At 45.0% G+C, this 27,989-nt stretch overlaps 4 protein-coding genes and 2 pseudogenes across 7 annotated transcripts; 2 read left to right on the top strand and 4 right to left on the bottom strand.

Annotated features, from left to right (window-relative positions):
• Window positions 1-6: 6 nt before the first annotated feature.
• LOC121959860 (YTH domain-containing protein 1-like) lies at window positions 7-4,775 on the bottom strand. The gene is made up of 10 exons (XM_042509378.1): window positions 4,596-4,775; window positions 3,678-3,779; window positions 2,923-3,224; window positions 2,454-2,835; window positions 1,823-1,885; window positions 1,628-1,722; window positions 1,386-1,494; window positions 1,183-1,300; window positions 725-809; window positions 7-654 (listed from the first exon to the last, which is right to left on the bottom strand). Exons 1-10 carry the CDS (start codon window positions 4,624-4,626, stop codon window positions 388-390), a joined length of 1,554 nt encoding a protein of 517 aa, XP_042365312.1. The 5' UTR covers window positions 4,627-4,775; the 3' UTR covers window positions 7-387.
• Window positions 4,776-5,077: 302 nt separating this feature from the next.
• LOC121960014 lies at window positions 5,078-6,143 on the bottom strand (annotated as a pseudogene).
• A 1,222-nt stretch (window positions 6,144-7,365) lies between these two features.
• Window positions 7,366-11,589, bottom strand: LOC121959861 (fukutin-like). The gene is given in 12 exon segments (XM_042509379.1): window positions 7,366-7,460; window positions 7,463-7,641; window positions 7,910-8,034; window positions 8,119-8,252; window positions 8,441-8,482; window positions 8,485-8,569; window positions 8,945-9,077; window positions 9,227-9,357; window positions 9,441-9,587; window positions 9,822-10,022; window positions 10,276-10,332; window positions 11,401-11,589. Coding segments are annotated over 12 exon segments (1,365 nt in total). The 5' UTR covers window positions 11,500-11,589; the 3' UTR covers window positions 7,366-7,428.
• Window positions 11,590-15,304: 3,715 nt separating this feature from the next.
• Window positions 15,305-17,547, bottom strand: LOC121960113 (annotated as a pseudogene).
• Window positions 17,548-17,613: 66 nt separating this feature from the next.
• On the top strand, window positions 17,614-19,727 carry LOC121960112 (WD repeat-containing protein 36-like). The gene is made up of 6 exons (XM_042509712.1): window positions 17,614-17,632; window positions 17,770-18,002; window positions 18,371-18,490; window positions 18,660-18,741; window positions 19,257-19,444; window positions 19,559-19,727. The coding sequence occupies exons 1-6, from the start codon at window positions 17,614-17,616 to the stop codon at window positions 19,706-19,708; spliced, it is 792 nt and encodes a 263-aa protein (XP_042365646.1). The 3' UTR covers window positions 19,709-19,727.
• A 3,789-nt stretch (window positions 19,728-23,516) lies between these two features.
• Window positions 23,517-27,651, top strand: LOC121960302 (fukutin-like). 4 transcript variants are annotated; one of them, XM_042509965.1, is made up of 10 exons: window positions 23,517-23,784; window positions 24,714-24,770; window positions 25,027-25,224; window positions 25,461-25,607; window positions 25,691-25,821; window positions 25,941-26,073; window positions 26,447-26,576; window positions 26,765-26,898; window positions 26,984-27,108; window positions 27,375-27,651. In XM_042509965.1, exons 1-10 carry the CDS (start codon window positions 23,683-23,685, stop codon window positions 27,586-27,588), a joined length of 1,371 nt encoding a protein of 456 aa, XP_042365899.1. In that variant the 5' UTR covers window positions 23,517-23,682; the 3' UTR covers window positions 27,589-27,651. The 4 variants fall into 4 exon arrangements, with proteins under 4 accessions (XP_042365899.1, XP_042365898.1, XP_042365901.1 ...); XM_042509964.1 differs by having other exon boundaries at window positions 25,024-25,224; XM_042509967.1 differs by lacking the exon at window positions 24,714-24,770.
• The last annotated feature ends 338 nt before the right edge of the window (window positions 27,652-27,989 follow it).

Genomic DNA, 27,989 nt, shown 5'->3' with positions numbered 1-27,989 from the left:
CTTTTATTCTGAAAGGGCCAGCCACAGTCCAGCTAACTTTTTCATTTTAAACCTCCGAAGAATGAAACTCCTGCAAAGAAAGAACTTCAGAGGAGAAATTTAGCAACAACAAAATTTAGAAAAATTTACTTTCTTCAACCCAAGAGTTGATTTTCAAAGTAAAAGCCTGCCTGCCCTCCAGCTGAACTCTGATTTTAGAAAACAGGAAGTTAAAATTTAACTGAACCTGAACTGAGAGCTCATCTCTGAGACGTTAACCGTTTCCTCGCCCCCCCAAGGATTCTAACTTCCTGCCTGATTTTTTCAAACCCACCGCACACCACGCCGTCTCCGGTGGAAAACTCCAGACTGGAAAAACAACAATGACCAACGCTAGCCACGGGAAAGCTAGCCACCAGCTAAAGGCAGCGGCCGTCTCCTTCGTCTGGCAGCAGGTGGCACCGTGGTCGCAGCAGAAGAAGAACAGGAAGCGGGAGGAGGAGCTTGGTGATTGGCTAACCTTCCCGGTTCGCGCTGTGGCGGTCGGCCCCGAGGCCGCGGCTCCGTCGGCGTCCGGCGCTTGTGACGAACGCGGCGAGCCACCTGGTGTATGTCCACGTTCTCGTCCAATGGGAACAAGGCACACAGCTGGGCACCGATGTCTGGTTGGATCTCCTGAAAGAAACAGAAAACGTTAACGACTTGGCGTGACGCAGACACCATCCTGAACTCAGGAGCAGCTCACCTGTCCGTCACGACCGATCTTCACCGGCTTGTGTTCGTTCCAGGGGTTGGACAGGTGAGCCGTCTTCGTGAAGGGGAGGTCCCTTCTGCAAACAAACACACCTGAGTGAAGCCGCGTCTCCAAACAGAAAACATGACACACTGTGTGAGTCTAATCCCTGACCGGGAGCCAATCAGGAACCAGTCACACACAGCGACCAGCGCAACAACGTGGAAACCAGAACCCAGAGTCGGATCTGCAGCCCTCATGACCTGGATCACTGCGGACCACCACGGACCACCAGAGACCAGGTCTGGAACCAGGGACCAGGACTCCAGTCCAGCTACTAAACTGGTCTTTGGTTCAAAGACCATGTCCAGGAGCAGGAGGAGGAACAGGGACCCTCTGGAGGGCTACATATCCCATCAGGCCCCGGGGCAGATGAATGTTTCCTTCTTCGTTGTGGTCCAGGTGTTTACCTGCAGAGCCAGTCGATCTTGAAGACTCCGCCCAGCATCTTGGCGTTCATGCCGGCAGGAAGAACCCAGTGGATCGGAGATCCGCCATGATGAGACTCTGATGCCAAACGGGCGAAACCTGGAGGCGCCGCAGACGAGACAGAAGGCTTAAAACACACGAGGACAGACGGACAGAGGAAGTGGAAAATCTTCCAGTACGTTACCTTGGAACTTTCCGCTCTCCCTCACAGAGAAGACCAGGATGACGCTCCGAGCCGAGCGGAACGCTGCGTTCAGCTTCTTCTCGTTCACCGGCAGCGTCGACCACACGCCCTGAACACCACAGAGCGCGCAGTCAACAGGAAGTACACAGCTCACAGTCAACAGGAAGAACACAGCTCACAGTCAACAGGAAGTACACAGCTCAGTCAACAGGAAGTACACAGCTCAGTCAACAGTGTGGTACCTTAGCTTTGGCCAGAGAGACGTTCTCGTGGTTGTTGCTCTTGATGAGGAAGAAGCGAGCGTCTCGCAGGATGTAGCGCAGCTTACTAGTCGGATCTGAGACACACAGGAAGTGGCTGTTATAAACAGGAAGTGGCTGTTACCTGACAACTTGACAGAAAACGTGACAAACACACAGTGAGAACCGCGTACTTACTCTCCATGCCTTTACGGACGGCTCGAACCGATGACGACAGCTTCTCCCGCTTCTTCTCTGAGCCTTTCAAAACAAAAGCACAGTCAATCACAGAGCTCGGCCCATCAGTCCTAACCCTTTCAAAACAAAAACAAAAGCTTTCAGGATGTTTTAAGAACTTTAGGACTTTTTTTTTTTTTTTTACAATTTAAGGACATTTCTGGGATTTTAGGACATTTCTTTGATTTTAGGACACTTCTTGGTTTCTTGGACATTTCTAGGATTTCTGGACATTAGAGTTGTGTCTAGGACCTCTGTCGGGGGTGGGGGGGTCTATTTAGATGCTGTTTCATGCACTCTGGCCCTTATGGACACCTAAAGGTCAAAAACAATTCACTGGGTCAATCCCTTTAATGGGAATTAGAGAATATTTGGCGCCACTGTACGGGGGCCACATTTGGCCCCTGATGAGTAGAGCATTGACCTGGTGTGACCCCTGTGAGGACCATGCGTCCGTCCCTTTAAAGAGAAACGGCGAGCAGCTTCACCGGGTTTAGACCACCGACCGCTTGTTAAATCAAACTAATGGGTTGTTTAAGGCGACGCTTCAGTGTGGACGAGGTCACAGCGTCTTCATCATCGCCATGGTTACCTGAGGCCTCGGAGGCGGAGCCTGAGTGCACCGACTCGCCGTCATCAGAGAAACTGACGGAGGAGGCAGAGCGCGAATCACCGGCCTCGCTGCGGGTGTCGTAGTCGTTTCCCTCACCGCCACGACGCTCATACTCCTCCTCCTCTTCCTCCTCCTCCTTCTCCCCCTCCTCCTCATCCTCCTCTTCCTCCTCCTCTTCCTCCATGCCCTCCTCTTCCTCCTCCTCCTCCTCCTCCTCCTGGTCCTCCTCTTCCTCTTCCTCTACGTGGGAGGCAGCGGGGGAGGAGCTTCCCGACCCCTGCTCGGAGCCATACTCTGCTGCCGCCTCCTCCTCTGATTGGTTGTCCTCCTCATGGGGGGAGGGGCTTACCCGCCGCAGTTTCTGAGAACAAACAGGAGAGAGCAACAGGCTGAGAGCTGATTGGCTGTCTGTGACTGAGCTGAGAGCTGATTGGTTGGGTAAGAGTACCTGGCTCAGACAGTCCAGTCCTCTCTGGGAGTCCCTGCGACGGACATCGTCTCCACCACGGCTCCTGGTGGCCTCTCTGGCCCCTCGCCGCCCCTTTCGCTCCTCGTAGTACTCGTGGCGGTAGCTGGTAGTGGCAGCATGGCGGCCGCGGGGGCTGGAAGCCACCTTCTTAGAGGAGGAGGAGAGAGGGGGCCCCAGGGCTCTCTTAATGGTGGAGGAGGAGCGGGAGGAGGCGTGGCCTGTGGAGGGGCGGAGCCTCTTCAGATCCTGGCTGTCAGAGCGCTCGCTCTTCCTCTTCGTTCCTGACAGACAAAACAGAGGGTTTAGATTATACACACGACTGCTGCTTTATGACCACCAGTACTACCAGTAATACTATCATCACTAACAGCAGTACTATGTTCACTACCAGAAGTACTATACTATCGTCCCTATCGGTAGTAGTAGTATTTTCAGAACTTTATATGGTGTTATCATAGTTAGTATTCTCAGCGGTATCAGTACAAGTAGAGTGAGTCTTCTCAGCAGTATCAGTAGTAGTATAGTACTATTCTCAGCAGTATCAGTAGTAATATAGTACTATTCTCAGTAGTATCAGTGGTAGTATAGTACCATTCTCAGCAGTATCAGTAGTAATATAGTACTATTCTCAGCAGTATCAGTAGTAGTATAGTACCATTCTCAGCAATATCAGTAGTAGTATAGTACCATTGTCAGCAGTATCTGTACTAGTATAGTGAGCGTAGTACAGGTACCTTTCTTGTCGCTGACGGCCCGTTCAGTCTCGGGGTTGTAGAGCTCGTCATCCTGATCCGGAGCTTCAGTCAGAATATCTTCCAGAACATTCAACTCTCCATCTGAAACAACAACAACACAAACTGTAGTTTACTTACACTGTTAACAACAACATCAACAACACAAACTGTAGTTTACTTACACTGTTAACAACAACATCAACAACACAAACTGTAGTTTACTTACACTGTTAACAACAACATCAACAACACAAACTGTAGTTTACTTACACTGTTAACAACAACATCAACAACACAAACTGTAGTTTACTTACACTGTTAACATATTTAAATGTCAAGTTAACAAGTTTAATCTAGAGTCTGGTTCTAGTATCAGTATATTGATCAGTAGAGTCTGGTTCTAGTATCAGAACCAGACTCTACTGATCAATATACTGATCAGTAGAGTCTGACTCTAGAATCAGTATATTGATCAGTAGTCTGGTTCTAGAATCAGTATATTGATCAGTAGTCTGGTTCTAGTATCAGTATATTGATCAGTAGAGTCTGGTTCTAGTATCAGTATATTGATCAGTAGAGTCTGGTTCTAGTATCAGTATATTGATCAGTAGAGACTGGTTCTAGTATCAGTATATTGATCAGTAGAGTCTGGTTCTAGTATCAGTTAGCTTAGCGTGTTAGCCGCAGTGACGAATTGTCGCTGGTTAATGAATAAATGCGCGGGTCGCGCGCGCTGCTGCTCCTTACTCAACACGTGAACTCGTCATCATCCACTTATTAATGTGATGATTGATTACACATAGATAAATTGCTCATAATTTGTCGATTATCGATCCACAGCTGAACAACAAAGACAGCACACATGCTAACGCGACCAGCTAGCTGCTGCTAACCAAGCGGCCTGCTCGCGCCTCTTACCTTTGTCCTCGCGCCGGTCGGCCGCCATCATAGACACTATGACGTGCTCCTGCCTCGCGCTAAGGTGACGCTACAGATGAACCTGTTTTTATTTGGATCCAAACAAACACACAAACAACAACAGACAGAGAACAGCCGCAGCGGCTCTCTGAAAGAAAATGGCCGACCGACTGTTGTTGGAGCTCCTTCTTCTTCTGTGGTGGAAAAAGAGCGTCCCGGTAAATTACCGCCATCTACTGGAGCCCTAACCCCCTCAAAAAACCCTAACCCGGACACCAGGCGACCACCCTGATTTTTGTAATTTAAAAAAAATCTCCAAAAGCTTTCAGGCTTTTCAAATAAAATAGCAAATAATAATAATAAAAATTAAATTTTTCTATCAAAATTTGAAATAATAAAATAAACTTCAAATCACTATCAAAATAAACTTCAAATCCCCCCCCCCCCCCCCACACACACACACACACACACAAAACATTTGGTTTGTTGTAATTAGTCCTTAACTAAACTCTTTTATTGTGAAAGGATATTTCCTCGAGCTCTGGGGTCAGTGACCTCTGACCTTTGCATGTTTCATCTACTCATGTTGTCAACATGTTCATCACGTGCTCATGACGTCATCATCAGACTCTCAGACTGAACTTTTATTGTGAAAGGACCATATATACAGTTAGATCTCAGGGTCAGTGACCTCTGACCTCATTTTCATCATTCATGTTTTCACCATGTTGTCATCATATGTTCATCATGTGTTCATCATGTGTTCATCATGTGTTCATCATGTGTTCATGACGTCACCATCAGACTCTCAGACTGAAATCTTTAACTCTTTTATTGTGAAAGGATCATATTTACAGTTCCGGGTTCTCCGCGTGTCTGCCGGTGCCGTGACGTCACTCCGGTGCCGGTGCCGTTGTCTGGCCCTCCCTGTGGACCACGAGGCCCTTCTGGATCAGGTCTGGGACCTCCACGGCCAGCCAGGGCGCGAGCCCGAGCGCCATGAGGTGCGCGAGGCCGAAGCGCGGCGCGTTGCGCGCCCAGAGCGGCGCGAAGTGCTCGGTGAGGCAGATGCGGCCGCCGCGGTACATCTTGGCGGTCTTCCCGTCCAGCTCCGGGACCGCCACCTCGGGCGCGGTGTCCGGGTACGTCACCGGGATGTCAAAAACTCCACGCGGAACTCGTAGCGCAGCAGCTCGTGGATGAACCAGCACGTGCCGGTCCAGCGCGTGCCCTCCGTGTTGCTCTCGAGGCGGAAACCAGTCGTTGTCCGCCGCCTTGTTCTGCTCCACGAACCGGATGAGTGCGCGGTACTCCTCCTTCAGCCGCTGGGGCCCACAGCGCGGTCCCGGGGACCCGCATGCACCGTCAGCAGCGGGATCTGCGACACGGTACTGCGCGTGGCCTCGTCCGCCATCCGCCAGGTGCGACACCAAAGAAGAAGAAGAAGAAAAAGGGAGAACGGCTCCGGTGCTGACGGCAAGGGAGGCTCCGGTACCGGACACGGACTGTCTGCACTGACGTGGACTTCCGCTCTGACAGCTTCTAATTTTTCTTCTTCAGGTGTTTTTTCGGCGGTCATGGCGCCACCTGCCGGACCGGAAGTGAACAGATCTGTTGACGTCATTCAGTCGGCGTGAGAGTAGGGGAGAGCGGGACTGTTGGAACGCCGTTCAGGACTACGAGGAGTTTTATTTATCGAAGTGACGTTACGGTCCGCTCCTTGTAACCGTGACGACAAACGACACAATGTTCACATGAGCTGTGTTCGAAACCTACCCGTCACGGATATAGTGCACTATATAGTGTGTTCGCCATTTTGTAGTAGTGTTCGAATTCTCAGCGGTTAATTTCATCCACTATATAGTGCACTATAAAATACCCACAACGCACAGCAAATCTGCGTGTACATACGATGTACACTACATTCAACTTCTGTATACCACAACGCAGCCGTGTATTTTGGGGGAGAAACATGGTGTCCGAAATCTCGTTTGTTATTCCCTATTTAGTGCACTATTTAATTCAGAGTACAGAGATTCAAACAGCCGATGGTGCCTGCAGCTGACGCCGGGACGGTGACATGTTCAAAACATGATAAACTTTATTCATCAACTTCTACTTTTTGTCTCAATAAACACTGTCTGTAGAAAACAAACATTCTTATATATATCTATTACTGTTTTGATATATCTTTAGTTGTCATTTATATATCCATCGGTACTCTTTATGTATCTATCAATCTCTCTATGTGTATATATGTACATAATTAATTTATACACACACACACATATATGGTGGTCAGTGTTAGCTGCTTATCTGCTCCTTGTTAGTATTTTTTTACTTCTTTTCTTTTGGTTTGTGGTTTTTCTTCGTGTAACTTTCATGTTTGTCTTTCATTAAGAAAAGTTTCTAAATTCTTTAGTTTTACCGTCAGTTGTTGACAGAAGTGATTATAATTATTATTAATGTTATTATTAGTAGTATCATTATAATTATTATTATTGTCATTTTTATCATTGTTATTAATATCATAAATATTGTTGTTAAAGTTAGTAGTTTCATTATTATTATTTTTATTATTATTGTCATTCTTATTATTTTATCATTAATTACTATTGCTGCTGTTATTGTTATTATAATTATTATTTTCATTGTCACTGGTTATTATTGTTATTATTATCATTATTGTTATTATTGTTATTATTGTTATCCTGATTATGTCAGCGGCTCATCTTCAGAACCTTGCACATTAATCAAAAAAAACTTTGCGTTTGTTTTTTGTCACATAGTTTTTATTCAAAGTTTCCAGGTCGATTCATGTGTTTTGTTCCTGTCAGTAAACTTGGATAAGCTCCGCCCACTCCCCTGAGGCCACACCCCGTTTTCTTGCACGTTGCTAGGTGATGACTTCCAGTCCCATGTCCTCACGGGGACGCTCCAGGTGGCGCCATAGTTCGCCGTCACGTAGTCGAGCGTTTCACATGGAACACGAACCTTTAGCTCCAGGAGCTCCGCCCAGCAGAGCGAGAACGGCGGGAACACGTACCTGAGGGAAAAAAACTTTATTTAAAACATTTTAACATTAACGAGGGAAGACATACCTGAGGAAAAAAAACTTTATTTAAAACATTTTAATATTAACAAGGAAAGATGTACCTGAGGAAAAACTTTATTTAAAGCATTTCAAAAGAAACAACGTTAGATGTACCTGACAAAAAAAAAACTTTAGTTACATACAACATGCTGCTCAGTTTTACTTTGAAAGGATAAACATTTTAAATAAAGTTTTCGTAGATATAAATAAAGGTTTTTACTTGAATTTCCTGCCACTCTTGGCCTGCGTCCCTCCGTTCCACACAATGTCTCCGTCCTCGTAGAAAAAGAAAATGTCCAGTTTGACGTCGTCTTTCAGGAAGGAAAGTTCCAGGCTGTCCTCCACCTACCCTTCAAAATAAAATTACACCTTAGGTCAGATAGCAGGTGACGGGTCAGAAGTTTCAGTAGAAGAAGAAACAGTTTTAACCTTTCCAAACTTGTGTTTGAGTGTCATTCCGGCGTCTCTGAAGGCAGCGACAAGCTCCGGCTTGAAGTCTGTGATGAAAATCCCGATATCGACATCACGACTGTACGAGATCACGCTGCACTGCCGGAACCAGCCTGCAGGGAGCCAATCAGAGAGAGGTGAGGGCTTACCGTCAACTACATGCAAACTACAACTAAACTATAAACTACAAACAAACTACACACAAACTACAAACAAACTACACACAAACTACATGTTAATATGTTGTATAATTTCAGCATGTCATATGTTGTTAGCATGTTATGTGTAGTTAGCATGTTACCCAGGCAGGTGCCGCTGCTGAGCCAGAATGGGACGTCGAGTCAGCGAGCGTTCGAGCGGCTAAATGAAGCAGTGACTTCACTTTCCTTCGAAAATCGACGGCCTCCGGAGACGTGTCGTCAGGATAGAGCTGCGTTCACACACAACGGACAGAGAGAGAGAGTAACGATTACACGGAGACGTCACAACAAACAGAAACATCACGTAAACAACACGTAAACAGACTGATTTGGCACGGAGGAAACAGTGTGATCGCCGCAGCAGATCTGAGTGTGAATGTCACGACCGAAAAAAGCAGCAGATCAGCTGCAGTTCAGCCGCTCACACTGTTTATTGATCTGTGTTTACTGATGACATCACTGATTCTGATCATTATGCTAACTGTTAACCCTTTCTGTACTGACTCACTGTCAGGCCTCATGTCAGTGTGTGTGTGTTTACACGCACACTAAACACACACACACACACACACCCTTCACAATAAAAGCCCTGTGTTTTATCTGACCTGCAGGAAGTTGCGGGCGTCACGGTAACGGCACTCAAGGAAGTGAGCGTGTCTCTGCTCGGACAGGAAGCGGGAAACATTTCGCGGGATTCGAACGTCGAGGCCATCGAGGACGGTGAGGATGAGCTCCGGCCTGCAAGGGGGCGGGATGACATCATCACCTGAGGATGAATCACTGAGGATGACATCATCACACCTGAGGATGACCTCATCACTTCACTTCTGAGGATGACCTCATCACCTCATCACTCATCACTGTTGAGCGACATCAGGAGGTCTCACCTGTTGTACGCTCCAGCGTGGCGTCCAAAGTCGAACATTTTGAACGGTGCGAAGCTTCGGTCCATGTCAGATCTGAGACGCAATGGTCCGTGCCACAAATAGTTCCCACTGCGCTCGTACAGGAACACCACCTGGACAAAATATATTTATTGTCACCTTGACAAAATATATTCACTGACACCACCTTCTTACCGTGACCTGTGGCCCCACCCACCTGGATGATGTGTCCCTGGAGGCGTAGCAGGAAGTACAGGGGGACGTCCTGTCCTGATAGGGCGTCCAGGCTGGCCAATCGCGGGTCGTCTCCTCGCAGCTCCAGCAGCTCGAAGCCTTTCTGCTCAGCGGCGGACAGGAAGCCAGGCTGACGGACACAAACACAGACATATATTTATACTTTATTTTTTAAGATATTTTTTGGGGCATTTTTGCCTTCATTTGATAGGACAGCACAAGTGTGAAGGGGAGGGGGGGCAATCGCAATCACACACACATACACACACACACACACACACGGGGGCTGATTGGAGGACAGCAGCAGCGCTGCTGTCCTGTTGTCCGTCTTTTCGTACAGTCTGCATCGTGAACTCGCGCTCACCTCATACTTCCACAGACTAGCTTGCAGAGCGAAGGACGTGATTGGCCGGCCGGTGCACAGGAAGCTGCAGTGCGGCTCGTGCAGCAGCCGGTCGCGCTGCCTCAATGCATCGTGGGAGAGCAGCGTCAGAGCGGCGGTGTCGGTGAGGAACAGTGGCAGCCTGAAGCGACGAGCTAACATCAGAAACTGCTTCACCGTCTGCTGCAGGACCAAAACACAGAGGGTTACTATGGCAACGGCTGCCATAACAGGAAAGGAAGGAGTTCAGCATTTCAAGACTTCAAAATAAAAGCAGTTTTCTTGTTATTTTACAAATAAAATGACTGCCGACAGGACAGCTAACAACGATGCTAACAGTGACATTAACAGGCTATCAGCAATGCTAACAGCGATGCTAACACTAATGCTAACAGTGAAGCTAACGGCAGTACTGTTTAAGTTGGCGCTGACTCACCCATTGCAGGTCACTGGTGGTCAGGTGACCTGTTCGACTCAGGATTTGTGGGCCAGGCTGCAGAAGAAAGGCACGATGGGAAATATTTTTCAAATAAAATCATCAACTAACACTTTGTGACGTCACTGTTGCCGTGTCCTGAGTGGTTGATGGTTAGACACTATTGTTTCATTTTTAGTATATTAGCTCTCCGCTCTCATGTTTACGTCGTTTTGTATACCTTCTCAAACAGTAACGAGCCTCCTGCTGTTGCATCATTTATTTCATTTGTCAGGATGCCGAGACTCGACCCCGACCAGCCCGACCCACCCAAACCCTCAGACCACCACCAGGTGGGCCTTCAGTACAAGAGCTGGAGCCAGCCCCGAAACCTAGTGTTGGCCCCAAGACCAGAGCCGGCCCTGAGCATAGATCCGGCCCCGAACATAGAGCCGGCCCTGAGCATAGAGCCGGCCCTGAGCATAGAGCCGACCCTGAGCATAGAGCCAGCCCTGAGCATTGAGCCAGCCCTGAAAAAGAGCCGGTCTAGAACATAGAGCAGTCCTGAGCATAGAGCCGGCCCTGAGCATAGATCCAGCCCTGAGCATTGAGCCAGCCCTGAAAAAGAGCCGGCCCAGAGCATTGAGCTGGCCTGGAGCAAAGATCCCAGCCCAAATGTGACTTGATGTTTATTTTCTGACTGAATAAAAACAAAACAGATGAAAAACTCAGAGGAGGAAACTGGTGTCGCTTCTGTCACATGACAGTTTACTGCAGTTGTCTGTTTCCTGTTTGTGTTAATTAATGTTTGTTGGTTTTTTATTGTTTTATTGTTGTTGGCATTTATCTTTTTCAGAACTGCGCTGTTAAGAGTCTGTTGTTTCCTTTTATTAATATAGTAATAGTAATAATCAGAATAAGAATTATTGTACGAACAAAAACTGTACCGTGAACAGAGTCTGTTAACAGTTGCTTTCTTTTATATTTATATGATAATTATACTAAGTAAACTACTACTACTACTACTACTACTAATATATACTACTACTAATAATAAGTACAGGTGAACAGAGTCTGTTTTCTGTTCTTTTTTACATTAATAAAATAATAAAATATTGCTAATAAAGTTGTGTGTGTGGCGTTCACCTTGCTGACGTATTTCCGGTAGTAGTAGAGCTGGAACAACAGGAAGACGGAGCTGCTGACGAGCAGCGATAAAACGGCCGTCCGGTTCACGCGAGGCATCCGGTCACTGTGCGCAGTAACTGGGTGCTCATGACATCACCACCGGAGCTCTCTGTCCGGGACTCCCGGCGCCAAAAACACGAGACGGCGCGAAAAAACACCGAGCTGTCCGAAACAGCTGCGGGAACCGCCGCCATCTTCAAAACCTCCGCTTCCTGCGGAGACCTTCAAAGTAAAAGCTTGTGGAAGACAGTTCAGTGGAAGGACCCTTCACAATAAAGGTCTACATCAGCGCCATCAATGATATATAAATAAATTAATCATGATTATATTAACATTTATATCAATATTAATATAATCAACAATCAATTATGCTATATTATTAATAGAAGTATAATCAATAGAACAAATCATGCATGTAGATATAATCAATCAATCAATAATATTAAATCATTAATATAAATATTATTAATGAATCATTAATGCCACATTGTTAATATAAATACTACTAATTTATCAATAAACCGAAATTTTGAATATATATACGACTAACTAATAATCAAAAATATTGTCATTAATATTTATTAGCTATATAAAATAGCAAATTAATTAAATAATTATTATTATGTTAATGATATTAACAAATTATTCTTAAACTATTAAATTAATATTAATTAGATAATGTTTTAAATGAATAATATTAATTAACTAATTATTATTCACAATAGCAATAATGTCTACATAAAGTACATATGTAAATAAATAATTTAAAGTACCTCTCTTACAGTATCAGTACTTCACTGAGTACTTCAGAGAGAACCTTTTACAGTATTTCAGAGAGTACTTCGTTCAGCCAATCAGAGACCAGCAGGATAAACACACAGCCAATAAGAAAGAATAAGTGTTATTGTAGTTTTCTGAAGGTCTGAAGTTCAGTCTCTGTCTCTGTCTCTGTTTTTCTGTCTGTCTCTGTCTCTGTCTCTGTCTCTGTTTCTGTCTTTGTTTCTGTCTCTGTCTCTGTCTGTCTGTCTGTCTCTGTTTCTGTCTCTGTTTCTGTCTGTCTCTGTCTCTGTCTCTGTTTCTGTCTCTGTCTCTGTTTCTGTCTGTCTCTGTCTCTGTCTCTGTTTCTGTCTGTCTCTGTTTCTGTCTCTGTCTCTGTTTCTGTCTGTGTTTCTGTCTCTGTTTCTGTCTCTGTTTCTGTCTGTCTCTGTCTCTGTCTGTGTTTCTGTTTCTGTCTGTCTCTGTCTCTCTGTCTCTGTTTCTGTCTCTGTTTCTGTCTGTGTTTCTGTCTGTGCTTCTGTCTCTGTCTGTGTTTCTGTTTCTGTCTGTCTCTGTCTCTGTTTCTGTCTCTGTTTCTGTCTCTGTCTGTGTTTCTGTTTCTCTCTGTCTCTGTCTCTGTTTCTGTCTGTCTCTGTCTCTGTTTCTGTCTCTGTTTCTGTTCTGTCTCTGTCTCTGTTTCTGTCTCTGTTTCTGTCTGTGTTTCTTCTGTTTCTGTCTGTCTCTGTCTCTGTTTCTGTCTGTCTCTGTCTGTGTGTCTCTGTCTGTGTTTCTGTCTGTCTCTGTCTGTGTTTCTGTTTCTGTTTCTGTTTGTTGTGTTTGTTTTGTTTTGTTTGTTTTTTGCTTTGTTGTTTTGTTTGTTGTTTCTGTGATGTATATAGAGAGCCTTCCAGGTGTTTGCGGTATCTGAATATTCCTGACGGTGTTTTTGTTTGTTTGTTTTGCTCTCAGGTATCACCTGGCAACAGGAAGTGGTGATAACACCTGTAAGGTTTGGGAGCTGAGGAACAGAAAGTGTCTGTACACAGTCCCCGCCCACCAGAACCTGCTGTCTGCGGTCCGGATTGATTTATTATTAGTATCATTATTTTTAATATTACTGTTTATGGACTATTTTCTTTTCAGGATAAATTTTTCTTTTTTGTTTTTTTCATGCAAATTATTGTTATTTATGGCCAATTTTTTATTTTTTTTACAATAAATTTTTCTTTTTTTGTTTTAACTTTGTGTAATTTTTTTATTTTACTGCTTATTTTTAATTCAGTGTGTCTCTGATGTCACTTCCTGTTTGTTGGCGTGTAGCCACAGAAGGTCACTTCCTGTTGACCGGAGCGTATGACAACACGGCGAAGGTCTGGAGTCACCCGGGCTGGACCCCGCTGAAGACGCTGGCGGGACACGAGGGGAAGGTACCACACGCTGCGCTCTGATTGGTGGTTGAGGAGCTGCTGCTGATTGGTGGGTACGTTAACGTGTCACACCTGTTTGTTTTTCCAGGTGATGGGCGTCGACGTGTCGCCTGACGGGAAGCTGATCGCCACCAGCTCCTACGACCGAACCTTCAAACTGTGGCTGTCAGAGTGATGCGTTGATGATGTCATGACAGCAGAAATGTGATTTTTTTTTAATGATGAAAAGAGTTTTTTGTGAAATAAAAGTGACAGTTGAGCCCAGAGTGTTTGAGTCTCTGTGGACGAAACACTTTAAACGCGTCACGCCGTCATTAATGATCGCCAACAGACCATCAAACGCCCGACACGTCTTAGCTCCCGCCCACACAGGTATCACACCTGTCACATGACTTCTGACTGATTCATCGACTGATTGATTCATTTGGAAAACATGTCACCATGAACACGACACACTGTGTACATGTTACTACACACTGCAATAAACACTGTATGTGTTTTAATACACACGATACACCACATATCCAGCCTGAACATTTTACACATTTATTATGTTTTAGACATAGTCCTACTTTTTACATTTGTAAACAACACACTGTGATGTTTTTCTGATATTTGAGCCACATTCTGAGATATGTGACCCCAGCGTGACCCCGGCGTGACCTCGGTGTGACCCTGGCGTGACCTCGGCATGACTCCGTCATAACTCGGGTGTAAGCGAATGACACGCTTCGCTTACTTTGATGATTGCTCCCTGTCTCGAGTTCCTCACAGAATCCCGTTCGTCTTTTGAAAGTCTTTATTTCCTCCACTGAGCACAAACGTGAACGTGCTGCATCGGCCATCAAACACTCAGCTGATCGCGAACAATGTTAACGCCACAGCAGCCAAAAACCCTTTGACCCTCCGGGGTCAAAAAAGACGAAGTCAACAGGAACTTTCCTGCCTTTATCCCTGAACCTGCTGTCACAGTGACACCCAGTGTTCAAACAGAGAATTACACATCAACCCCTTAGTTAGTATTTTAGCACATATCCCCCCCCCATACCACACTAAAACATTTTTACCATATTTTGGATGACAAACTATACTATCATGTTTTGGTATGAGCAACATACTATACTGTGTTATTTATTAAATTTACCAAATTTTTATTATTATTTATTTTGGTTTATTTCTTTAAAAAATTACAAATGACAGACCCGCCCTCTGTTCTTTGCTGCCTGTCTCGGGGGAGTGCCTGTTTTTTTTTTAGGTGCAGCCTGAATGAAGAGTGCTCATTGATGGGTTGTTGTTTTTTTGTCGTTTTGGGGAGATTTGGCTTCATTAACACATGTGGGTGGAGCCGCGCGTTCCTGCAGAGGCGAGTGGTGGCTGAAGTTGTCATAAACTGTGCGCCGTTGTCTGTGTCTCCTCGGAGCAGGGCGGAGAAATGCAGGGCGCAACACTCTCACACTGAGGTGACGTGAAACGAGCGCTCCTGACTGTGTTATATTAACAGTCTCTAGTTGTGTTTTTGTTTACGCCGCGTGCCGTTTGGGATGTGGCGTTTGGCGTGTAGAGTTTGGTGGCGGGCGGGGCTCAACGCAGACAGCTGAGAGATGCAAGGAAGAGGATGCAAATGTAAAAATTTAACAATTTTAACTGAAAACTTGTGAAAAAAAACTCTGCAGACGTCGCCATCATCGGCATCTTTTAATATAATACAAAAATGTGTTAGAGCAGCGCGCTCTTGGCGTACGACAGCAGACACAGTGATTGGTCAAATGATGCTCGTAGCTCCGCCCAACCCGCCTCCAGCCGTGAGGAGAGGCAGAGCAACGCTGCCATGGCAACCGAGTCCTGCGACAACAAGCGGAGATGGAGCTGAAAAACAAAAACAACAACTGATGACACAGGAAACGGAGGGACAATTTTTCACAATAAAAGACTGAAGAAGTCACCGAGCTAAGACTGCTGCGCTCTGATTGGCTGACCTTCAGGAAAAGCGCCAGGTAAGCATGAGCCAGGTCAAAGTCCCGCCCACTGGCCAACATGCTGTCAATCATGTGAATGAAGGCTAACAGAAGGCTGCTGGCCCCGCCCCCCTCTGATGACAAACAGGTGAGCTCCACAGAGAGCGCCGCCGGCCCACAATCCTTCAGGAGGCGCAGTGGGCGATCGACTGCAAGGAGAGAAAAATTAAACTCTTCTGGGTTATCAAAACATTTCACATAAGAACAATGTCTCTGTGTGCACGGCGTCTGTGTCTGAACGGTGTCTCTGTGTGAACGGTGTCTCTGTCTGAACGGTGTCTCTGTGTGAATGTGTCTGTGTGAATGGTGTCTGTGGATGGGTCTCTGTGTGAACGGTGTCTCTGTGTGAACGGTGTTTCTGTCTGAACGGTGTTTTCTGTCTGAACGGTGTCTCTGCGTGAACGGTGTCTGTGTGGATGGTCTCTGTGTGAACTGTGTCTCTGTGTGAACGGTGTCTCTGTGTGAACGGTGTTTCTGTCTGAAAGGTGTCTCTGTGTGAACGGTGTCTCTGTGTGCACAGTGTCTCTGTGTGAACGGTGTTTCTGTCTGAATGGCGTCTCTGTGTGAACGGTGTCTCTGTCTCTGTGAACGTGTGTCTCTGCGTGAACGGTGTCTCTGTGTGAACGGTGTCTCTGTGTGAACGGTGTCTCCGTGGAGGTGTGACTCACACATGATCCGGACTGCAGAGCTGACTCCAGAGCGGAGCTGAACTCTGACCTCTGAGTCAACGAACCCCACGTCAAAACCTTCGACTAAAACAACAACATTGTTGTTATTAGAATTATTTTTGTTGTTGTTGTTGTTTATATTTTCTGTGACGTCTCTGCAGATCTGAGGTCAGAGGTTAAGTCCAGGAAATGACCTCACGGTGACCTCAGACCTCAGCTAGAGGAAACAGGATTTTAGGATTAAAAACAGTCGTACCTGTGTTTCCTGTTGGGTTGCCGTTGGTGACGAGAATCGAGGTGTGAGACCAGGAACTGTTGGCAGGAAGAACGGAGAGCAGCAGCCGGAGCAGCAGGGGGCGCCACGGGCTTATTCCTCCTCTACAAACGACACACACACACACACACACACACACACACACACCTGATTCAACTCTGCTGTTAATTTAATTAGATACATTTTATTATTAATATACACATTTATACATTATAGTGTTTAAATATCAATCTTATGACTTATTTCTATCATTTAATAACTTGTAGTGTTTTTACATAAATTATATTGTTTTTAAGATCATTTTATCAATTACATTGTTTATATATAAACAATATACATGATATTGTTTATGTTAAATACCTCAAAGAAATGTTATAGTTAATTTAAAAATGAGATTATTTTTAAATGAATTAAATCATATTCAACAGTTGCATATATGTCAGTGCTATAGGAGAATATCGTGACGTCTCACCTTGATGACGTCCAGGTGCAGCAGACTTTTCCATCGAGACCCAGGCAGCAGAGACAGAGTCACAAGCTCCGCCCCCAGCTGCTCAGCTGATTCGTAATCATCATCAGCCTCCCCTGAGGTCACTTCCTGTCCCGGCTCCTCCACCGTGACCCCTGGCAGCGTCTCCTCGACTGGTTGGTGGTCGGCCGGGAGGGGGCGGAGCCCCACAGGCCCGCAGAGACTCTTATTGGTCCTGGGGAGGAGAGCTGTACTGTGATTGGCTGCTAGAGGGATCAGCTGACCACATGTTTACAAACATACACAAAAAAAAAACTGAATGCTGCGTTGTGATTGGTCAGAAAGAATCCAGAGAGGTGATTGGTTCTGACCAGAGGTAAACACCCAGACTGTCAACATGAGCCGTTGCCAGGAAGTCTCCAGTCGGTGACAGGGACACACCCACGGGCGCCATGGCAACCAGGAAACAGTCCACCAGACTGACCAGAGAGCAAGAAAATCATTCATAAAAAAAATCATTAATTATTAGTTAAATATTTATATACTGTTCTATAAACAGTATATGATATACTGTGTGTCTGGTCAGAACCAATCACCTCTCTGGATTCTTTCTGACGAATCACAACGCAGCATTCAGTTTTTTTTTTTGTGTATGTTTGTAAACATGTGGTCAGCTGATCCCTCTAGCAGCCAATCACAGTACAGCTCTCCTCCCCAGGACCAATAAGAGTCTCTGCGGGCCTGTGGGGCTCCGCCCCCTCCCGGCCGACCACCAACCAGTCGAGGAGACGCTGCCAGGGGGTCACGGTGGAGGAGCCGGGACAGGAAGTGACCTCAGGGGAGGCTGATGATGATTACGAATCAGCTGAGCAGCTGGGGGCGGAGCTTGTGACTCTGTCTCTGCTGCCTGGGTCTCGATGGAAAAGTCTGCTGCACCTGGACGTCATCAAGGTGAGACGTCACGATATTCTCCTATAGCACTGACATATATGCAACTGTTGAATATGATTTAATTCATTTAAAAATAATCTCATTTTTAAATTAACTATAACATTTCTTTGAGGTATTTAACATAAACAATATCATGTATATTGTTTATATATAAACAATGTAATTGATAAAATGATCTTAAAACAATATAATTTATGTAAAAACACTACAAGTTATTTAAATGATAGAAATAAGTCATAAGATTGATATTTAAACACTATAATGTATAAATGTGTATATTAATAATAAAATGTATATAATTAAATTAACAGCAGAGTTGAATCAGGTGTGTGTGTGTGTGTGTGTGTGTGTGTGTGTGTCGTTTGTAGAGGAGGAATAAGCCCGTGGCGCCCCCTGCTGCTCCGGCTGCTGCTCCGTTCTTCCTGCCAACAGTTCCTGGTCTCACACCTCGATTCTCGTCACCAACGGCAACCCAACAGGAAACACAGGTACGACTGTTTTTAATCCTAAAATCCTGTTTCCTCTAGCTGAGGTCTGAGGTCACCGTGAGGTCATTTCCTGGACTTAACCTCTGACCTCAGATCTGCAGAGACGTCACAGAAAATATAAACAACAACAACAAAAATAATTCTAATAACAACAATGTTGTTGTTTTAGTCGAAGGTTTTGACGTGGGGTTCGTTGACTCAGAGGTCAGAGTTCAGCTCCGCTCTGGAGTCAGCTCTGCAGTCCGGATCATGTGAGTCACACCTCCACGGAGACACCGTTCACACAGAGACACCGTTCACACAGAGACACCGTTCACGCAGAGACACCGTTCACGCAGAGACACCGTTCACACAGAGACGCCATTCAGACAGAAACACCGTTCACACAGAGACACTGTGCACACAGAGACACCGTTCACACAGAGACACCTTTCAGACAGAAACACCGTTCACACAGAGACACTGTTCACACAGAGACACAGTTCACACAGAGACCATCCACACAGACACCGTTCACGCAGAGACACCGTTCAGACAGAAACACCGTTCAGACAGAAACACCGTTCACACAGAGACACCGTTCACACAGAGACCATCCACACAGACACCGTTCACACAGACACCGTTCACACAGAGACACCGTTCAGACAGAGACACCGTTCACACAGAGACACCGTTCAGACACAGACGCCGTGCACACAGAGACATTGTTCTTATGTGAAATGTTTTGATAACCCAGAAGAGTTTAATTTTTCTCTCCTTGCAGTCGATCGCCCGCTGCGCCTCCTGAAGGATTGTGGGCCGGCGGCGCTCTCTGTGGAGCTCACCTGTTTGTCATCAGAGGGGGGCGGGGCCAGCAGCCTTCTGTTAGCCTTCATTCACATGATTGACAGCATGTTGGCCAGTGGGCGGGACTTTGACCTGGCTCATGCTTACCTGGCGCTTTTCCTGAAGGTCAGCCAATCAGAGCGCAGCAGTCTTAGCTCGGTGACTTCTTCAGTCATCTTTTATTGTGAAAAAATTGTCCCTCCGTTTCCTGTGTCATCAGTTGTTGTTTTTGTTTTTCAGCTCCATCTCCGCTTGTTGTCGCAGGACTCGGTTGCCATGGCAGCGTTGCTCTGCCTCTCCTCACGGCTGGAGGCGGGGTGGGCGGAGCTACGAGCATCATTTGACCAATCACTGTGTCTGCTGTCGTACGCCAAGAGCGCGCTGCTCTAACACATTTTTGTATTATATAAAAATGCCGATGATGGCGACGTCTGCAGAGTTTTTTTTCACAAGTTTTCAGTTAAAATTGTTAAATTTTTACATTTGCATCTCCTCTTCCTTGCATCTCTCTCAGCTGTCTGCGTTGAGCCCTGCCCGCCACCAAACTCTACACGCCAAACGCCACATCCCAAACGGCACGCGGCGTAAACAAAAACACAACTAGAGACTGTTAATATAACACAGTCAGGAGCGCTCGTTTCACGTCACCTCAGTGTGAGAGTGTTGCGCCCTGCATTTCTCCGCCCTGCTCCGAGGAGACACAGACAACGGCGCACAGTTTTATGACAACTTCAGCCACCACTCGCCTCTGCAGGAACGCCGGCTCCACCCACATGTGTTAATGAAGCCAAATCTCCCCAAAACGACAAAAAAAACAACCCATCAATGAGCACTCTTCATTCAGGCTGCACCTAAAAAAAAAAAAACAGGCACTCCCCCGAGACAGGCAGCAAAGAACAGAGGGCGGGTCTGTTATTTGTAATTTTTTAAAGAAATAAACCAAAATAAATAATAATATAAAATTTGGTAAATTTAATAAATAACACAGTATAGTATGTTGCTCATACCAAAACATGATAGTATAGTTTGTCATCCAAAATATGGTAAAAATGTTTTTAGTGTGGTATGGGGGGGCGGATATGTGCTAAAATACTAACTAAGGGGTTGATGTGTAATTCTCTCTGTTTGAACACTGGGTGTCACTGTGACAGCAGGTTCAGGGATAAAGGCAGGAAAGTTCCTGTTGACTTCGTCTTTTTTGACCCGGAGGGTCAAAGGTTTTTGGCTGCTGTGGCGTTAACATTGTTCGCGATCAGCTGAGTGTTTGATGGCCGATGCAGCACGTTCACGTTTTGTGCTCAGTGGAGGAAATAAAGACTTTCAAAAGACGAACGGGATTCTGTGAGGAACTCGAGACAGGGAGCAATCATCAAAGTAAGCGAAGCGTGTCATTCGCTTACACCCGAGTTATGACGGAGTCATGCCGAGGTCACGCCAGGGTCACACCGAGGTCACGCCGGGGTCACGCTGGGGTCACATATCTCAGAATGTGGCTCAAATATCAGAAAAAACATCACAGTGTGTTGTTTTACAAATGTAAAAAGTAGGACTATGTCTAAAAACATAATAAATGTGTAAAATGTTCAGGCTGGATATGTGGTGTATCGTGTGTATTAAAACACATACAGTGTTTATTGCAGTGTGTAGTAACATGTACACAGTGTGTCGTGTTCATGGTGACATGTTTTCCAAATGAATCAATCAGTCGATGAATCAGTCAGAAGTCATGTGACAGGTGTGATACCTGTGTGGCGGGAGCTAAGACGTGTCGGGCGTCATGGTTTTGATGGTCTGTTTGGCGATCATTAATGACGGCGTGACGCGTTTAAAGTGTTTCGTCCACAGAGACTCAAACACTCTGGGCTCAACTGTCACTTTTATTTCACAAAAAACTCTTTTCATCATTAAAAAAAAATCACATTTCTGCTGTCATGACATCATCAACGCATCACTCTGACAGCCACAGTTTGAAGGTTCGGTCGTAGGAGCTGGTGGCGATCAGCTTCCCGTCAGGCGACACGTCGACGCCCATCACCTGGAAAAAACAAACAGGTGTGACACGTTAACGTACCCACCAATCAGCAGCAGCTCCTCAACCACCAATCAGAGCGCAGCGTGTGGTACCTTCCCCTCGTGTCCCCGCCAGCGTCTTCAGCGGGGTCCAGCCCGGGTGACTCCAGACCTTCGCCGTGTTGTCATACGCTCCGGTCAACAGGAAGTGACCTTCTGTGGCTACACGCCAACAAACAGGAAGTGACATCAGAGACACACTGAATTAAAAAAAGCAGTAAAATAAAAAAATTACACAAAGTTAAAACAAAAAAAAAGAAAAATTTATTGTAAAAAATAAAATTGGCCATAAATAACAATAATTTGCATGAAAAAAAACAAAAAAGAAAAATTTATCCTGAAAAGAAAATAGTCCATAAACAGTAATATTAAAAATAATGATACTAATAATAAAAATCTTAAAAGTCTAAAACACAATCCGGACAAATTTAATTTAATTATTTAGAATAAAAAAGCAGCGTTTGTTTACGTTGAATAAAAAAGTGAGGGTGCGTTTGTTTGTGGTAAACGGACCGCAGACAGCAGGTTCTGGTCTGTGTTCACTTTCTGTTCTCAGCTCCCAAACCTTACAGGTGTTATCACCACTTCCTGTTGCCAGGTGATACCTGAGAGCAAAACAAACAAACAAAAACACCGTCAGGAATATTCAGATACCGCAAACACCTGGAAGGCTCTCTATATACATCACAGAAACAACAAACAAAACAACAAAGCAAAAAAACAAAACAGAAACAGAGAAACACAGACAGAGACTGAAACACAGACAGAAACACAGACAGAGACAGACAGAAACACAGACAGAGACAGACAGAAACAGACAGACAGACAGAAACAGAGACAGAGACACACAGAAACTTTTTAGATGCCAGACAGAAACACAGACAGAAACAGAGACAGAAACAGAGACAGAGACAGACAGAAACACAGACAGAAACAGAGACAGAGACAGACAGAAACAGAGACAGAGACAGAGAGAAACAGAAACACAGACAGAGACAGAAACAGAGACAGAAACAGAGACAGAGACAGACAGAAACAGAAACACCAGACAGGAGACAGAGCACAGACAGAAACACAGACAGAAACAGAGACAGAAACAGAGACAGAGACAGAGACAGACAGAAACAGAAACACAGACAGAGACAGAAGCACAGACAGAAACACAGACAGAAACAGAGACAGAAACACAGACAGAAACAGAGACAGAGACAGAAACAGAGACAGACAGAAACAGAGACAGAGACAGAGACAGACAGAACAGAGACAGAAACAGACAGAACAGAGACAGAGACAGAGACAGACAGAAACAGAGACAGAAACAGAACAGAGACAGACAGAAACAGAGACAGAGACAGAAACAAAGACAGAAACAGAGACAGAGACAGAGACAGAGACAGACAGAAACAGAGACAGAGACAGAGACTGAACTTCAGACCTTCAGAAAACTACAATAACACTTATTCTTTCTTATTGGCTGTGTGTTTATCCTGTGGTCTCTGATTTGGCTGAACGAAGTACTCTCTGAAATACTGTAAAAGGTTCTCTCTGAAGTACTCAGTGAAGTACTGATACTGTAAGAGGTACTTTAAATTTTATTTATTTACATATGTACTTTATGTAGACGTTATTGCTATTGTGAATAATAATTAGTTAATTAATATTATTCATTTAAAACATTATCTAATTAATATTAATTTAATAGTTTAAGAATAATTTGTTAATATCATTAACATAATAATAATTATTTAATTAATTTGCTATTTTATATAGCTAATAAATATTAATGACAATATTTTTGATTAGTTAGTCGTATATATATTCAAAATTTCGGTTTATTGATAAATTAGTAGTATTTATATTAACAATGTGGCATTAATAATTCATTAATAATATTTATATTAATGATTTAATATTATTGATTGATTGATTATATCTACATGCATGATTTGTTTCTATTGATTATACTTCTATTAAAATATAGCATAATTGATTGTTGATTATATTAATATTGATATAAATGTTAATATAATCATGATTAATTTATTTATATATCATTGATGGCGCTGATGTAGACCTTTATTGTGAAGGGTCCTTCCACTGAACTGTCTTCCACAAGCTTTTACTTTGAAGGTCTCCGCAGGAAGCGGAGGTTTTGAAGATGGCGGCGGTTCCCGCAGCTGTTTCGGACAGCTCGGTGTTTTTCGCGCCGTCTCGTGTTTTTGGCGCCGGGAGTCCCGGACAGAGAGCTCCGGTGGTGATGTCATGAGCACCCAGTTACTGCGCACAGTGACCGGATGCCTCGCGTGAACCGGACGGCCGTTTTATCGCTGCTGATCGTCAGCAGCTCCGTCTTCCTGTTGTTCCAGCTCTACTACTACCGGAAATACGTCAGCAAGGTGAACGCCACACACACAACTTTATTAGCAATATTTTATTATTTTATTAATGTAAAAAAGAACAGAAAACAGACTCTGTTCACCTGTACTTATTATTAGTAGTAGTATTAGTAGTAGTAGTAGTAGTTTTACAACAGATAAATGCTATAAAACACTGAGAGGACAATAACTGAGCAAACAATAAAAAACCAACAAACATAAATAATTAACACAAACAGGAAACAGACAACTGCAGTAAACTGTCATGTGACAGAAGCGACACCAGTTTCCTCCTCTGAGTTTTTCATCTGTTTTGTTTTTATTCAGTCAGAAAATAAACATCAAGTCACATTTGGGCTGGGATCTTTGCTCCAGGCCAGCTCAATGCTCTGGGCCGGCTCTTTTTCAGGGCTGGCTCAATGCTCAGGGCTGGATCTATGCTCAGGGCCGGCTCTATGCTCAGGACTGGCTCTATGTTCTAGACCGGCTCTTTTTCAGGGCTGGCTCAATGCTCAGGGCTGGCTCTATGCTCAGGGTCGGCTCTATGCTCAGGGCCGGCTCTATGCTCAGGGCCGGCTCTATGTTCGGGGCCGGATCTATGCTCAGGGCCGGCTCTGGTCTTGGGGCCAACACTAGGTTTCGGGGCTGGCTCCAGCTCTTGTACTGAAGGCCCACCTGGTGGTGGTCTGAGGGTTTGGGTGGGTCGGGCTGGTCGGGGTCGAGTCTCGGCATCCTGACAAATGAAATAAATGATGCAACAGCAGGAGGCTCGTTACTGTTTGAGAAGGTATACAAAACGACGTAAACATGAGAGCGGAGAGCTAATATACTAAAAATGAAACAATAGTGTCTAACCATCAACCACTCAGGACACGGCAACAGTGACGTCACAAAGTGTTAGTTGATGATTTTATTTGAAAAATATTTCCCATCGTGCCTTTCTTCTGCAGCCTGGCCCACAAATCCTGAGTCGAACAGGTCACCTGACCACCAGTGACCTGCAATGGGTGAGTCAGCGCCAACTTAAACAGTACTGCCGTTAGCTTCACTGTTAGCATTAGTGTTAGCATCGCTGTTAGCATTGCTGATAGCCTGTTAATGTCACTGTTAGCATCGTTGTTAGCTGTCCTGTCGGCAGTCATTTTATTTGTAAAATAACAAGAAAACTGCTTTTATTTTGAAGTCTTGAAATGCTGAACTCCTTCCTTTCCTGTTATGGCAGCCGTTGCCATAGTAACCCTCTGTGTTTTGGTCCTGCAGCAGACGGTGAAGCAGTTTCTGATGTTAGCTCGTCGCTTCAGGCTGCCACTGTTCCTCACCGACACCGCCGCTCTGACGCTGCTCTCCCACGATGCATTGAGGCAGCGCGACCGGCTGCTGCACGAGCCGCACTGCAGCTTCCTGTGCACCGGCCGGCCAATCACGTCCTTCGCTCTGCAAGCTAGTCTGTGGAAGTATGAGGTGAGCGCCGAGTTCACGATGCAGACTGTACGAAAAGACGGACAACAGGACAGCAGCGCCCCCTGCTGTCCTCCAATCAGCCCCCGTGTGTGTGTGTGTGTGTGTATGTGTGTGTGATTGCGATTGCCCCCCCTCCCCTTCACACTTGTGCTGTCCTATCAAATGAAGGCAAAAATGCCCCAAAAAATATCTTAAAAAATAAAGTATAAATATATGTCTGTGTTTGTGTCCGTCAGCCTGGCTTCCTGTCCGCCGCTGAGCAGAAAGGCTTCGAGCTGCTGGAGCTGCGAGGAGACGACCCGCGATTGGCCAGCCTGGACGCCCTATCAGGACAGGACGTCCCCCTGTACTTCCTGCTACGCCTCCAGGGACACATCATCCAGGTGGGTGGGGCCACAGGTCACGGTAAGAAGGTGGTGTCAGTGAATATATTTTGTCAAGGTGACAATAAATATATTTTGTCCAGGTGGTGTTCCTGTACGAGCGCAGTGGGAACTATTTGTGGCACGGACCATTGCGTCTCAGATCTGACATGGACCGAAGCTTCGCACCGTTCAAAATGTTCGACTTTGGACGCCACGCTGGAGCGTACAACAGGTGAGACCTCCTGATGTCGCTCAACAGTGATGAGGTGATGATGTCATCCTCAGGAGTGATGAGGTCATCCTCAGGTGTGATGATGTCATCCTGTGTTTGGTGATGTCGCCCCCCTGCAGGCCGGAGCTCATCCTCACCGTCCTCGATGGCCTCGACGTTCGAATCCCGCGAAATGTTTCCCGCTTCCTGTCCGAGCAGAGACACGCTCACTTCCTTGAGTGCCGTTACCGTGACGCCCGCAACTTCCTGCAGGTCAGATAAAACACAGGGCTTTTATTGTGAAGGGTGTGTGTGTGTGTGTGTGTTTAGTGTGCGTGTAAACACACACACACTGACATGAGGCCTGACAGTGAGTCAGTACAGAAAGGGTTAACAGTTAGCATAATGATCAGAATCAGTGATGTCATCAGTAAACACAGATCAATAAACAGTGTGAGCGGCTGAACTGCAGCTGATCTGCTGCTTTTCGGTCGTGACATTCACACTCAGATCTGCTGCGGCGATCACACTGTTTCCTCCGTGCCAAATCAGTCTGTTTACGTGTTGTTTACGTGATGTTTCTGTTTGTTGTGACGTCTCCGTGTAATCGTTACTCTCTCTCTCTGTCCGTTGTGTGTGAACGCAGCTCTATCCTGACGACACGTCTCCGGAGGCCGTCGATTTTCGAAGGAAAGTGAAGTCACTGCTTCATTTAGCCGCTCGAACGCTCGCTGACCTCGACGTCCCATTCTGGCTCAGCAGCGGCACCTGCCTGGGTAACATGCTAACTACACATAACATGCTAACAACATATGACATGCTGAAATTATACAACATATTAACATGTAGTTTGTGTGTAGTTTGTTTGTAGTTTGTGTGTAGTTTGTTTGTAGTTTATAGTTTAGTTGTAGTTTGCATGTAGTTGACGGTAAGCCCTCACCTCTCTCTGATTGGCTCCCTGCAGGCTGGTTCCGGCAGTGCAGCGTGATCTCGTACAGTCGTGATGTCGATATCGGGATTTTCATCACAGACTTCAAGCCGGAGCTTGTCGCTGCCTTCAGAGACGCCGGAATGACACTCAAACACAAGTTTGGAAAGGTTAAAACTGTTTCTTCTTCTACTGAAACTTCTGACCCGTCACCTGCTATCTGACCTAAGGTGTACATTTTATTTTGAAGGGTAGGTGGAGGACAGCCTGGAACTTTCCTTCCTGAAAGACGACGTCAAACTGGACATTTTCTTTTTCTACGAGGACGGAGACATTGTGTGGAACGGAGGGACGCAGGCCAAGAGTGGCAGGAAATTCAAGTAAAAACCTTTATTTATATCTACGAAAACTTTATTTAAAATGTTTATCCTTTCAAAGTAAAACTGAGCAGCATGTTGTATGTAACTAAAGTTTTTTTTGTCAGGTACATCTAACGTTGTTTCTTTTGAAATGCTTTAAATAAAGTTTTTCCTCAGGTACATCTTTCCTTGTTAATATTAAAATGTTTTAAATAAAGTTTTTTTTCCTCAGGTATGTCTTCCCTCGTTAATGTTAAAATGTTTTAAATAAAGTTTTTTTCCCTCAGGTACGTGTTCCCGCGGTTCTCGCTCTGCTGGGCGGAGCTCCTGGAGCTAAAGGTTCGTGTTCCATGTGAAACGCTCGACTACGTGACGGCGAACTATGGCGCCACCTGGAGCGTCCCCGTGAGGACATGGGACTGGAAGTCATCACCTAGCAACGTGCAAGAAAACGGGGTGTGGCCTCAGGGGGAGTGGGCGGAGCTTATCCAAGTTTACTGACAGGAACAAAACACATGAATCGACCTGGAAACTTTGAATAAAAACTATGTGACAAAAAACAAACGCAAAGTTTTTTTTGATTAATGTGCAAGGTTCTGAAGATGAGCCGCTGACATAATCAGGATAACAATAATAACAATAATAACAATAATGATAATAATAACAATAATAACCAGTGACAATGAAAATAATAATTATAATAACAATAACAGCAGCAATAGTAATTAATGATAAAATAATAAGAATGACAATAATAATAAAAATAATAATAATGAAACTACTAACTTTAACAACAATATTTATGATATTAATAACAATGATAAAAATGACAATAATAATAATTATAATGATACTACTAATAATAACCTTTTTTTTTTTTTTCCATTTTCTTCCGCTTATCC

This window comes from Plectropomus leopardus, chromosome 20 (genome assembly GCF_008729295.1).
Source record: "Plectropomus leopardus isolate mb chromosome 20, YSFRI_Pleo_2.0, whole genome shotgun sequence".
Classification (NCBI taxonomy): Eukaryota; Metazoa; Chordata; class Actinopteri; order Perciformes; family Serranidae; genus Plectropomus; species Plectropomus leopardus.
The sequence above is the reverse complement of the archived record's forward strand: the minus strand, read 5'-3'. Positions and strand labels throughout refer to the sequence as shown.

What these genes read in the sequence shown, in the direction of transcription:
- LOC121960302 (XM_042509964.1), top strand. Translation starts at nt 23,683, where the DNA reads ATGCCTCGCGTGAACCGGACGGCCGTTTTATCGCTGCTGATCGTCAGC. An exon ending in ACCGGAAATACGTCAGCAAG is followed by an intron (nt 23,785 to 24,713) that starts GTGAACGCCACA and finishes TTTCTTCTGCAG; the next exon opens with CCTGGCCCACAAATCCTGAG. An exon ending in CTAGTCTGTGGAAGTATGAG is followed by an intron (nt 25,225 to 25,460) that starts GTGAGCGCCGAG and finishes TGTGTCCGTCAG; the next exon opens with CCTGGCTTCCTGTCCGCCGC.
- LOC121959860 (XM_042509378.1), bottom strand. Translation starts at nt 4,626, where the DNA reads ATGATGGCGGCCGACCGGCGCGAGGACAAAG. An exon ending in GGCCGTCAGCGACAAGAAAG is followed by an intron (nt 3,225 to 3,677) that starts GTACCTGTACTA and finishes TTTGTCTGTCAG; the next exon opens with GAACGAAGAGGAAGAGCGAG. An exon ending in GGAGAGCGGAAAGTTCCAAG is followed by an intron (nt 1,301 to 1,385) that starts GTAACGTACTGG and finishes CGGCGCCTCCAG; the next exon opens with GTTTCGCCCGTTTGGCATCA.
- LOC121960112 (XM_042509712.1), top strand. An exon ending in CAACCCAACAGGAAACACAG is followed by an intron (nt 18,491 to 18,659) that starts GTACGACTGTTT and finishes TTGTTGTTTTAG; the next exon opens with TCGAAGGTTTTGACGTGGGG. An exon ending in AGCTCTGCAGTCCGGATCAT is followed by an intron (nt 18,742 to 19,256) that starts GTGAGTCACACC and finishes CTCTCCTTGCAG; the next exon opens with TCGATCGCCCGCTGCGCCTC.